General features: G+C 31.8%; 3 protein-coding genes across 7 annotated transcripts; 2 read left to right on the forward strand and 1 right to left on the reverse strand.

The window, feature by feature from the left end:
• The first annotated feature begins 636 nt into the window (after positions 1-636).
• On the forward strand, positions 637-3,001 carry LOC116342452 (arfaptin-2). Of its 5 annotated transcripts, none has more exons than XM_031770067.1 (7): positions 637-778; positions 1,391-1,583; positions 1,660-1,806; positions 1,884-2,232; positions 2,328-2,493; positions 2,566-2,673; positions 2,764-3,001. In XM_031770067.1, the coding sequence occupies exons 2-7, from the start codon at positions 1,436-1,438 to the stop codon at positions 2,806-2,808; spliced, it is 963 nt and encodes a 320-aa protein (XP_031625927.1). In that variant the 5' UTR covers positions 637-778; positions 1,391-1,435; the 3' UTR covers positions 2,809-3,001. The 5 variants fall into 5 exon arrangements, with proteins under 5 accessions (XP_031625927.1, XP_031625925.1, XP_031625923.1 ...); XM_031770065.1 differs by lacking the exon at positions 637-778 and adding an exon at positions 881-1,122; XM_031770063.1 differs by lacking the exon at positions 637-778 and adding an exon at positions 881-1,118.
• Positions 3,002-3,551: 550 nt separating this feature from the next.
• On the forward strand, positions 3,552-6,209 carry LOC116342389 (GRIP and coiled-coil domain-containing protein 1). The gene is made up of 3 exons (XM_031769980.1): positions 3,552-3,783; positions 3,851-4,206; positions 4,414-6,209. The coding sequence occupies exons 1-3, from the start codon at positions 3,702-3,704 to the stop codon at positions 6,082-6,084; spliced, it is 2,109 nt and encodes a 702-aa protein (XP_031625840.1). The 5' UTR covers positions 3,552-3,701; the 3' UTR covers positions 6,085-6,209.
• A 193-nt stretch (positions 6,210-6,402) lies between these two features.
• Positions 6,403-7,762, reverse strand: LOC116342367 (40S ribosomal protein S27). The gene is made up of 3 exons (XM_031769941.1): positions 7,640-7,762; positions 6,679-6,898; positions 6,403-6,584 (listed from the first exon to the last, which is right to left on the reverse strand). Exons 1-3 carry the CDS (start codon positions 7,643-7,645, stop codon positions 6,556-6,558), a joined length of 255 nt encoding a protein of 84 aa, XP_031625801.1. The 5' UTR covers positions 7,646-7,762; the 3' UTR covers positions 6,403-6,555.
• Between the last annotated feature and the right edge of the window lie 4,527 nt (positions 7,763-12,289).

Consider the following 12,289-nt stretch of genomic DNA (forward strand, 5'->3'; position numbering starts at 1 on the left):
CATTACGCATTGATTAATTTCCATTTTTTCCATTCTTTTCTTCTGATTAACTCTTAGGTAATCAATTGATGTACATTCGTTAAATCAGAAGCGAAAAAAACTTAAGAATACTACTAAAATCGAATTGTTTTTACCCGATAAAGTTTACATTCAAACAAAATGTTCGGATTAAGCAGCACCTTAATTGAAATTAAACGGTCCGACTCTATCGACACACAAAGTCCATTTTTGATTGATACAATGCGTTTTAATATCCTTTTGACTAATTGAAAAATTATAAAAGGCTATGAATTTCTTGATTAATAAGTTGAACGAATATATTGTTGATTTTTTCAAAGTTTGAAATTCAATAAAATAACTCTCCCAAAAATATCTTCAAGCCATAACAATATAAGAAGTTTTTCAGTGTAACGATTTTTTTGAGAAACTGCATTTCGATTTGTATAATATTGTGTTTCTTCTCGAAAAAAAAATAAATAAAAATAATGTGTAATTTTTTATATTTATTAGTGCTAAAATACTAAGATTGGCTTTTCTAATAATTCAGTAGATGTCACTATTTGCCGCTGTGATGGTTGCGTACTGCTGACTTAAATTGATAAACGAACACTTACATTTTCACACAAATACATACATACATGGAATCGATTTACGAAAGATACATCGACTTTGGAGATAGAAGTGTGCTATAACAACAACATTGTGACACTCTTTCGCTCCTCGAGGCGAATTCGATATACGCCAACTGAACTCAAACGAAACTATGGCGAATTACATGGTAAATGTATTATAACATCGCATAAATATGTTGGTATTGACTAAATATTATATGTATTGTACTTAAATTGATGGTGTTGATTCCATTTATGTCTTATTAGTTGTCATCGCATACAGTAACATTTTATCAAAGCAATTTTATGTCAAACCAATTATAATCTTTTCTCAGCATTGATTATTTTTATTCAGTTCTCATTCGTGGAAACGTTCTTTTATTCTTTTTTGTTCCTACGTTTTGCTGGTCAAAACTGTAATCAAAGTCGCTACAATTGTCATTCATAAATCGGTCAACACAGCAAATATCTGCTTGAAGCCAAGTGTGAACGTAGTATATGTTTCTTGTATGTAGGTTTTTTTGACACATGAGTAAATGTATTTAAGAGTTATGCTATCGCCGCCTTAAATTATCTAGAAAACCAAACAAATTAAGCGATCTGAATTAATCGATAAGAGATTACTCCTGTTTTTAATTGTATTCCAAACGATACATGTATTCAAATAAAAGTGAATCACTTTTGCTCAGATATTTCATGTCCATAATAAATCGTAAGAGGGAAACAGTACAGTAATATTAATTCCAATGTTTTGATTCATTTGATTTAAATCCAAATAGCAAGTTCTCTACAACATAGTTAAAGCGACAGAAGTTTAAAAAACAATGGCACATTCATCTGGTCACACCGAACGCAGTATTCATGAAATGCTCAAAGATACACCGCCCATGAATGAAAGTAACAGTGCCATCCAGTCCGGTATCGAGGGACGCGTCAAGCATCCAAGTAGTTTACACATTCGAACGAATTCCGGTAAATATTTAAATATCTTTCAAAATTCAACAAATAAAATGTCATTACAAAAAACTATGACATCATTAATGATTAGCACCAACTACACCAACACCGCTCAGTCCATCGTTCAATGGTGACTCCGGGACATTTTTGAAGAATAGCGTTTCAAAAATTGACACTTTGAAAAATTGGAGCATATCGACGTACAAATGTACGCGTCAGCTCATGCTCGAGAAATTGGGTAAAATGAAGTTTTTTCTGCAATTTCATTTTTATTTTAATTACATTATTTGTTGATTATTTTGTTTTCTTTCTTAGGTAAATCAACGCGTACCGTTGATTCAGAATTGGAAGCACAAATCGAACAATTACGAGAAACCCAACGAAAATATCTACAAATTTTACGTTTGACTCGAGCACTCAGTTCACATTTCCATCATGTTGTGCAAACTCAACATTGTTTATCAGAAGCTTTTTCTGATTTGGCACAAAAAAGCCCTGAATTGCAACAAGAATTTCTCTACAATTCCGAAACACAACGCAGTCTTACCAAAAATGGTGAACTATTGCTGAATGCCTTGAACTTTTTCGTATCATCCGTTAGCACATTGTGTAATAAAACCATTGAAGATACTCTAATCACAATAAGACAGTATGAAGTAGCGAGGTGACTATTTGACCTATTCAAAACTTAGTTTCTGACCAAAATTAGCTTACATTTATAGTGAAGATTAATCAAATGATTAATTGCTTATAAAACAGGATTGAATACGATGCATATCGAATGGACTTATTAGAAAGCAGTAAGGGTGAATCACCAGCTGAAAATGGCGATGAAACTCAGAAAAGTTACACCAAACATAAAGAAAGTTATGAGAAATTACGTGCGGACGTTGCCATTAAAATGCAATTTCTTGATGAAAACCGAGTTAGTATTTAAAATTGAATGACTGTCGAAGTATAAACGATACTAAACGGTTAGATTTTCATTGTATTTCAGATTAAAGTGATGCATAAGCAACTAGTGCTTTTACATAATGCTGTTTCTGCTTATTTCTCGGGAAATGCCGTTGCTTTGGAGGGAACAATTAAGCAGTTCAATGTTAAGGTATGCTTGTGACTTTTCACAATACTTATTATATGATATGATTTAATCTAGAGAAATAATATATTTGTTTTCATTCAACTTATTTTACAGCTGAAATCACCAAACTCTGTGACTGGATCGTGGCTTGAAAAATGAATCAAATGATCCGTGAATCGATTTTATTGTTCATTTTGGTAGTCTCAACAATGTAAACTAAATTTAGTGAAAATGATCTCACCGACAGCCATAGAATGAGATCCATGTTGATGAACAAGAGAGAAGAAAGAAAAATGAGAATGAAGTGGAATTTTGTTCGAAAATATATCATAAAATGATTGGATGAATATTATTATTTGATAAGATCTCTGCAGTCGATATAACTGCACTTTAATCCTCCTGCACTCTTCGTTTCTCTTGAATAGATAATGATACCGTATATCGTATGTGTTTCTCTTTTAAAGTGATAACAATTGAAACCATATATATCCTATTTATGATTTATGAATGTAAACATTCTGTTCTAATTTAATCAATAACCTTTTTACGATATACAATATCAAAACTTTTCATATTTATACGTTGTCAACTTTATTTATAAACCGTTTGGTATATAGATAGAATACGAGAACACTCATATTAATTTTGATGTTTTTTTTTTTCGAAAAAATATTAAATCTCATGTTTATGTAATAGGGACTAATAAAAATTTACCAAATTTGAAAACTCTCTATGAAAGAACATATCATTTTTATTATCATAATTTTCTAAAGTCTTCTGTTGTCTAATCAAATCAATTGTATATTGGGAATTCAATTTGGCAACCTTGAGCCTTTTCAATTCGGAATAGGCTTGTGATGTGACAGTTCAGAGGCCTTTACGATTGATGACAAAACGAATACAAACAAAGCTGTTGATGACTGGTGGCAATGAATTTCGATCGTCATATTACATTAAAATTAAATTAAAATAATTGTATTGACCATTCGACACAGAGACAAACATTGAAGACATTTTCAATTTGTACAACATTTAATATTGTGCGAAGAAAGATGTCGAAATCACAGAAAGAATTGGAATTGATGGTGGAGAATCAGAAAAAACAGCTGACACGATATGAAACTCGGTTGAAAGGTAAACATAGAAAATGTTTGATTGAACAATGTTCAATCGACTCAAACAATATGTTGTGTATTTTTAGATGTTGTTAGCGCTTATAAAAGTTTATTGAAGGAAAAAGCAGCATTGGAGGCAAGTTTAGCATCAATTACATCCAAAAAGATAGATTCGTCCGACGATCCGAATGAAAGTACAATGGCTACTTTAACTGATGCTTTAAACAGTAGCAACGATAACGTTGACCAACTACGAATGCAAATTTCCACCCTTATGAATTCGCTGGCCACACTTTCTGCAGAGAAATCAAAAATGGAAGCTTCATTTCAAGCAGATAAAAAGACACTTCGAAATGATTTGAAAGTTAAAGATCAAACTATATCAGAGCTACAAGAGAAATTAAATGGATCTGCTGCACAGATAAAGCTGGAAGTGGAAAAGGTAAAAAGCAAATATGTGGCCATAGCTTTGTTCTTAAACTATATGATTGGCTCATTCTCAATGTGAGACTTGTCTTGAGAGTTTATTGAAAGTATCACATTAATTCTCGGTCATTCATATATAAATTCACTTTATTTTGCAATTTAATTTTCATTATCTGTTTCCATTATTTTGATTATTTCTTTTCTTTTGTGATTTTCCCTTTAGGTAAAAAGCAAATTGATTATAGAACGTCACGAATGGGAGAAGGAAAGTAACAATCAGTTGGCGATGATACGTGAGTTACAGAAAATTACAGCCGATGAAAGACAAGTGAAAGATGCAATACAGATGCAATTGAACGATTTGAAAAATCGCTTCTCAAAAACCAGCGAAGATGCTCGTCTGAGTGAAATTACCGCTGAACTGGAACAAACGAAACGCAAATTGAAAGAAAATGAGCGCGAATTGAATAATGCAACAAAAAATGATATTCCATCCGAGGGAATTTTGAAGAAATTACAAGCCGAGATGATGTATTTGAAACAACAACACACTGCAGCAATTCAGTCAGAGCAACACCGTGCTATTTTGGCCGAAGAACGAAATAAAACATTAGCGGCAATGCACGAGGAACGAGTGGCCAGTTTGGAAACTCGATTGGCTGAACTCTCGGCAACGGTGGGTCTTTATGATCGACTCAGGCAAACAGATCAAGATAACATAACCAAGTTTAAAGAGAGAATTGCTCAATTGAGTAATTCAAATGTAATTGAAGATCGATTAAATGAAAGAAAAGACTCAACCGCAACGATGTCCAAATATAAAAACTGGGATATAAATGAAATGATAAACGAAATTTTACTATTGCACAATGTATTGTTAATTGAAAATTCGAAGCTTGAAAAACCAGTTGACATTTTCACTAAGCTATACAGTACATTTGATACGGCTGCTGGAAAATCATCATCCAATGCACTATGTAATTGTGAACACTCTGAACGTCATGAAACATTACTTAAAGAGAATACTAATCTGCATACGGAAATTCAACAGATGAAAAAGCAAATTGAAACACATAAAACAAATATAAAAACTTTGCAAACAAAAATTGAAGTATTAAATCGTAATTTAGATGAACAGGAAACTGAATTGCGAAATAAGAGCCAAGAGCATAAAAATGAATTACGCACTGAACGAAATCGATGGAAAGATGTATTAGCAAATACTGAAGCTGAGTATCGAGCAAAACAAGCTGAATTGGAAGGCCAGCTGCAGAAACAACGTGAGCGTTCATTGGCATTACTTGAGGAAAAAGAGAATGAAATTACTGGGTTAAAAACATCTTTTGATGTTTTCATGATGCCGAAGCCAATGCGTAAACGCAGTGAAGCGACAGATAGTGAAAAAGATGAAAAGCCCAGAAATTCAGAAAAAACACTTGCCAGCTTAAGTGACTCATTACACGGTTCAAATGATGATGTCAATCAAACGGTATTAGTTTTAAGTGGCAATGTGTCAACGTCAAAAGAACCAATACCAATGCTGCATTATGTTCATGAGTTGTCGAGAAAAGAGGTTGAAATAACATCACTTCGTAAGGCCAAACATTTAGCAGAGCAAACACTTCGTCAGGCTCTACAGGACAAAGCTGCTTCTCAGCAACTTTTTTATGAAAAAATAGCCAATCTGGAAGAGAACGTGGACCGTCTCGAACGATGCAAAACACGTGAGGGTGCCAATCTGGAATATTTAAAAAATGTGTTTTTAAGCTTTTTACTGTCGAATGATAAAGATGGTCAACGTCATAAAGTAAATGCGATTAGTGCCGTACTTCAATTCAGCCCCAGCGAAATTAGCGCAGTGAACAAACATTTCAATACTAACGAAAAGAAATAACAAAAGTCATTCCATACGCTAAGATTCTTTAGATGATATTCTCTTTAATATATACTAGACAGGAATTGTTACTATTTTTCAGTTCTATTAAATATATCGAGAAGAGAGTATGTTATTCAGCGCTTATGGCTGAGTAATGTCTGAATAAAAACATACTCTCCTCTCGATATTTTCAATAGAGTTGTTATTCATGAAATAAATTTAAAAAAACTATATAATTTATTGTTCGAATCGGAATGATCTTTTAATTTGCACCCAAGACTTTCACTACTTTTTCAGCACAACTTTTTATTTTGTTGTTTAAGAAAACACAAGTATTTTTTTTTGTTTAACTGTTGATTTTCATTTTATTTCGTTTTGGGATGTTGTTGGTTTTTCTGAAAAACGATTATGGTTTTACACGGGTTCTTGGAAATAACTTATTGAAATCCAGTTGATTCTTAAATCGTTTTACTTAGGAAAGACTCGTGCTTAGTGTGGCTTCCGTCTGAACGAACATCCTGAAAGAGATAAAACAAACAATAAAAACACACATATTTTATGAGTCCATATTTTACTGAAAACAAAATAATTATTGTGGATTGCAATACATACCTTCGGTCAGCTTGGCACGTCCTCCAGTTGGTTGGCACAAGATTGTTGAACAACCAGCACAAACAACAACACCTTGAGCGTGGCTAAAAACTGTTGTAATTTTGTAGCATCCTGGGCATTTGACATCCATAAAGTATGAGTTTGGATGTTGCACCAAACGTTTAAGTTTGTGCTTACGCTTTTCTTCAGCTGGCAACGGGTGCAATAAATCTTTAGCGAGCTATAAATGCAAGAGAAAAATCGATAAAAAAATGGGTAAAAATTGTAGTAAATTTGTAATTGATTCAAAACATTTTTACACCATGCCAACAACAACCACATTTTTACCACCCTAAACAAGCATGGAAAATCATAGCTATATTTAAGGGCACGTTGATGTCATTATTATTTCATATTTAAAATTTAAAAGATAATAACAAATATACATGAGTTGTACAAAAGTTACAATAACTAATTTAATGTTTTTTTTTTATTCACTAGGGTTTGCGTATTGGCATGTGAAAATTAGGTAAAATGTTTGATATTGAGGTTATGTTATGTCTATTGAAATTGTTGTGAAATTATTGTTCTGTCGCTTATTTTAACATTTCATTAGTTTTTCTAAAAACATTTTCAAGGAATCATTTTCAACGCAAATAAATCCAGGGAAAAAATTGTGCTAAAATATTTAACATGAATTCGTGCAAAAACTGTGCACGAAATAATGTTTGTGTTTTATTACACTTTTGTTGGTTCAATAAACATACACTACACAACGATACATGAAATGACATGATTTGCCATGTGTATCACCGATGCGTGCACCATTTAAATATTAAATTTTGCCTAAAAATTGCACAAAATTATCCAATTTTCGATAGTCAACACAACGAACAATAATTTCACAATAATTTTCATATATTTGGGTGAGAATTTATGATTATTTAATGTAAAAAAATAAAAAAAAAATCGGAGAACCCACCGGCATGATTCTATCTGATCAATCACATTCGCGGAAAAGGAAGTCGAAAGCGATGAATTGAAAGAAGGTTCACCATGATGATTTTCGAATGTCAAAAAATGTGATTTTTCATCAATTTCGGTTGGCAACACACGATTGATGGACAAAGTCTACATACAACATTTTTACCGGTTTTCGAAGAATTTTGCGAAGAAAAATAACACTCAATGTTTCAAAAATTATATTTTTGTATTTAAAATGTATCATAATTTCAAATACAGATTTTACAATAATTTTTTTTTTTTAATATTTATTTGAATATGAAGGAAACGTTCTGAAGTTTTGTTGGTTCTGAATTTTCACGTTGGTAACATATTTGACAGTTCAATATGATTAAGGCCTCTTCTCAGTGTAATTCAAATGTTCAGTTTCTCATTAACCATATTTCTGCAATTTGACATTTTTTATTTAAACAAAAAATTAAATAGATATATTATAAGCTTCGTCTACAAATTTACTGACTAAATAAATAAGTTAAGATAACTTTCTCTTAATTTATTGAAATTAACAATAGTTTTCTTATATCTAGACTACTTACTTCGTGACTATAGCGCCATCACGTGAATGAATAAAAAAATATTTTTCCAGAGGAAGAAAAAAGCTAAACAAAAGTTACATCGATATCAAACTTTAAATTTGGTTAAAAAAATGTTCACTAAAGAAACAGTCATCTAATACCATTTTTATCTAATTGAATATCATCATCATTAATTTCATAGAATTTTAATGTAACAAAAAAAAAAAAAATGATATTTTATAAAACAAAAAATTCTTAAAGGTGGCTTGACTTTATTCATCAGAAAATGTATCGAATGGATTTTTTTGAAGTGTAATAAACATTAGATGAACAATAGTTAACATATAAATTCTCGGTTATAAAAATCTCAAGAGGGTAACGGATTGGTTTTTGTGAATGCATGCTGTGCAATGCGTCACATTCCTGTCTTCCTTTGACATCTCGTTCAATTGTTTTTTCAATTGGTTCGGTTGGCTTTTATCTTCTCATTAAACGATATGGTCCCTGGTCGAGTCATTTGCAAATGAATGCAGTGGAACAATTCATCTGTCAAATGCATTGACTTATGAAAATGGGTTATTGGTTTAATTCTATACCTTTTGCACTACAAATTCTCTTTGATGGCTATATGTGTTCCCATCTATCCAAATACTAATCACAAGCAATCAAATTCGAAACAAAAGGAGCAAAACAAATTCCAGCGCCATATAATAATAATCCATTTCACATACAAATAAAGAAGCTGTGAATTATAAACCATCGATCCAATGTATATCATCATACAATATTATTTGTTATTTTAATCGCATTTTTTGTGTGTTGAGTCAATTTAACGGCTTTTTATCTTTTTCGTATTTATGTGTCTTTTCACACCATGTCGAATGATTGTGTCTGAGCTTCGGATATAAATAAGAAAATAATAATTTAATTTACATATTTTCTAAGCATTTGTGTATGTATCGATATTCGGCATTTTATAAATATTACACAAGCATATGAGTTTTTTTTCATATACAATAAAAATTTGGTGTTCTTGAAAATTTTTATTAATAAATTAATTAGAATTCTTAAATTCGATAGAATTTATTGGATTTTAATGGAAATTATAGAGACACTTATTGTTTTCGATTCGCTTTTTTCGACACTCATGAAAGTGGGGTCGTATCAAACGATGTTTAATTTAGTTTTTTTTTGTCACTCTTTTGTGCTGAACAGGTTGAGAATAACAATTCTAGCTAGCAGTTTTGTTTTGTTTTCTTATATAATAACGGTAGCTTTTTCATTAAAATAACAAGTTTGGCCAAATCATGGCTTTTCACATTTAATTAATATTTGGTTTTGTACAAACACAATACCCATGGGTATAACTCAAAATTTTCTTAATCACACCCAGCATTCGAATAAGAGAAACTTTGTCACGATTACTATTGATATTTATTATTTATATGACATCATAAGGTAAAACAGCCTACTTACATAAGAAACACATGTAAGTAGGCTGTTTTACTTTTGCGCTGTCTGTTTGTATATTTGGTTTTTGCTCACATAAATATGTATTCGACTTTTTGCAGAATATTCTGTATGTTATTGTTTTCTTCTTAGGCCGTCATGTAATGAATGCGAGTAGTTTTCTCACAGTGATTAGTCGTGGCCTAACAAGGTTTTTAACGCGTATTTTAAATATTGTAATTGTTATCTCTTAAGTTGCCGGATTAATTTTAAATGGATAATAGATAATTCGAAAACATCCAATATGTTTTATTAATTGGGAGGAATGTTTATAAAACATTTTATTGGATATTACAGAGATTGATTGATGTTTGTAAAAATGTCATGATTCTGATTGTTTTCTTTTTAATTCTGGAGAAAATAGCCTGTTGTACATTGAACGGAAAAAACGGGCAATAATTGGATTTTTATTGAAAATCTCATTCAAACGGTCGACCTGTAGATCTACAGTGAGCCACTGATATCAAATAAAATAAAGAGGCTTACGTGCGCAAGCTAACTTTTCCGCATGGAACCGAAATTTTGGGAATAAACTGAAATTATGGTCTATGTATGGTTACAGTAACTTAAATCACCGTGAAAACTTGTGAATATTATTTTCTTATCAAAATAAATAATCACACCAAGTTTAAAGGAATTTCAATCAAAAAATAGCCTGTTCAAAGTTTCACATCATTACGGTACCACAAAGGCATGTCTTTTATACAAAAATGAAATTTTGTGTGGATTTTTGTACAAAAAGTCTGTGAAAAATTGATTGCATCTTAAAACTAACATCAGATTTGGGTTTCTTGTGCCAAAAAACTCCCCACTACACATTCTTTCAGCGTTCAAATTGAAATAATATCATTTTAAGGCATTTTTCACATAAGTTTTACACCGATCAATCAATGTCGTTAAAAATTTGACCAGATCTATTCCTCGTAGTGCCTAATCATCCCGTAAAGTTAGATTTTGAATTTCATGTCTGAGCACGAAACCATCGTGTCACCAAAATGTTTGAAAAATGGTCAAAAAATGTATGGATGGGGGTACTCCATTCGGACCAAAAAAAATTACACCGGTCAACCGATATTGCTCAAAAACTAATAAGCACGACTCCTGCAAAGTCAGAATTTGAATTGAGTTTTTGGAAGAAGACTTATTGCGGTAACAAAAAAAGGAGTCACAGGACACAGGACACAGGACACATCACACACAGCGACGCACATTAATATGCACCAAAATCATCTCCAATCGTGTTTTCTACATGGAATATGCATAGAAAACATGTTTTGGGGTGACTTTAATTTTTTAGCCTAATACAATACCTTTCCTACACTAGGTGTGCGGAAAAGTAAAACACGATCTTTAACGGTTCATTCATTTGCACGGAATTCCAACTGTGCAAAAGAAGCTTCAACGAAATTAATGAATTTGAATAGGTTGCCATTCGCGCTAGCATTCGGGTTTTGCCAGAAAAAACGACCATTTACATTCAATAATTTCTTCTATTTCTCCCTCTCTCTACACTTTTTTTTATATAGCAATACGATCTGTTGGCATACAGACTGCTTATAGTGATATAAAATGACTATGAAAATAATAACAAAAACACTTTTTGGTTGGCTACTGGTTAATTGCGGTGGACTTATGAAAACCGTCCGCAATAACAAAAAATTAATTCGACATAGCCCAGCACACAAATCATGGGAAACGAACAAGAATATTCAATGGAGTTAAATTAAAATTCGATTGAATAGACACTGTCAGGCAGACACAGACAATGAAAATGGCTCAAGTTTAACAGAGATAGATTGACGAAACAATCAATTCTAATGTAGAATGGACCATAACTGATTTGATGGAGCTGATCAAAAGTTGAGAATAATTTTTGTGTACACACGATTCCGATTATCGTGATATACGCGATGCCATGCATTTAAAATCAACGTGATCTTGTTTCTGTTACACTTAATGTCTTCATATATTATATATTCGTGCTGTTGTCGACTTCATCGCAGCAAATTGAGTTGTTGTGATAAAATGAAGTGAGAATTAATAGTAAATATGTAATAACAAACTCGTTTACAAAAGAATGATGCCCAGATGAAGATACCGAAGAATAGAAAGAGAGTGTAGAGAACTAAAGGGACAGATCAAAGTGATCAAAACAATACGTGAAAATCACTATTGTTGTTAACTTGTTGTTGTTATTTTTTTCGTTTTGTTCGTGAACGCCTCTTCCTCCTCGTAATTATCCAATCATTTAACTGATTTTGTTAAAAAAAAATTCAATACATCGTGAAAGTCTACATCGAATTTATATGGAAATCCGGTTTTTTGTCAGTCGCAATATCTTCGAAATTCTTTCACATTGCGTAAAGATGAAGCTGTTTGGATCATTTTAAATGGAATTAACTTTGAGAAAAAACGCGCTTTAAATATTTCGTATCAAAACAAGAATCAAATAACGGCGTCATAATGAATGAACTTTTCAATGTGAAAAGAATGAAAATTTCTATCTGTCACAATGGTGACGACTTCATTTTCGATTCAAAGGAGTGAATAGAGTTTGTTTCAGTAAAAGAAAAGAATTAAATCCA

This window comes from Contarinia nasturtii, unplaced genomic scaffold (genome assembly GCF_009176525.2).
Source record: "Contarinia nasturtii isolate CC-2019 unplaced genomic scaffold, AAFC_CNas_1.1 Cnas_scaffold_864, whole genome shotgun sequence".
In the NCBI taxonomy this organism is placed as follows: Eukaryota; Metazoa; Arthropoda; class Insecta; order Diptera; family Cecidomyiidae; genus Contarinia; species Contarinia nasturtii.

Coding starts and splice junctions, on each gene's coding strand:
- LOC116342367 (XM_031769941.1), bottom strand. Junction 6,585..6,678: donor ACGTGCCAAGCTGACCGAAG/GTATGTATTGCA, acceptor TATCTCTTTCAG/GATGTTCGTTCAGACGGAAG.
- LOC116342452 (XM_031770067.1), top strand. CDS start 1,436: ATGGCACATTCATCTGGTCACACCGAACGCAGTATTCATGAAATGCTC. Junction 2,494..2,565: donor AATTTCTTGATGAAAACCGA/GTTAGTATTTAA, acceptor ATTGTATTTCAG/ATTAAAGTGATGCATAAGCA. Junction 2,674..2,763: donor TTAAGCAGTTCAATGTTAAG/GTATGCTTGTGA, acceptor CTTATTTTACAG/CTGAAATCACCAAACTCTGT.
- LOC116342389 (XM_031769980.1), top strand. CDS start 3,702: ATGTCGAAATCACAGAAAGAATTGGAATTGATGGTGGAGAATCAGAAA. Junction 3,784..3,850: donor ATATGAAACTCGGTTGAAAG/GTAAACATAGAA, acceptor GTGTATTTTTAG/ATGTTGTTAGCGCTTATAAA. Junction 4,207..4,413: donor TAAAGCTGGAAGTGGAAAAG/GTAAAAAGCAAA, acceptor TTTTCCCTTTAG/GTAAAAAGCAAATTGATTAT.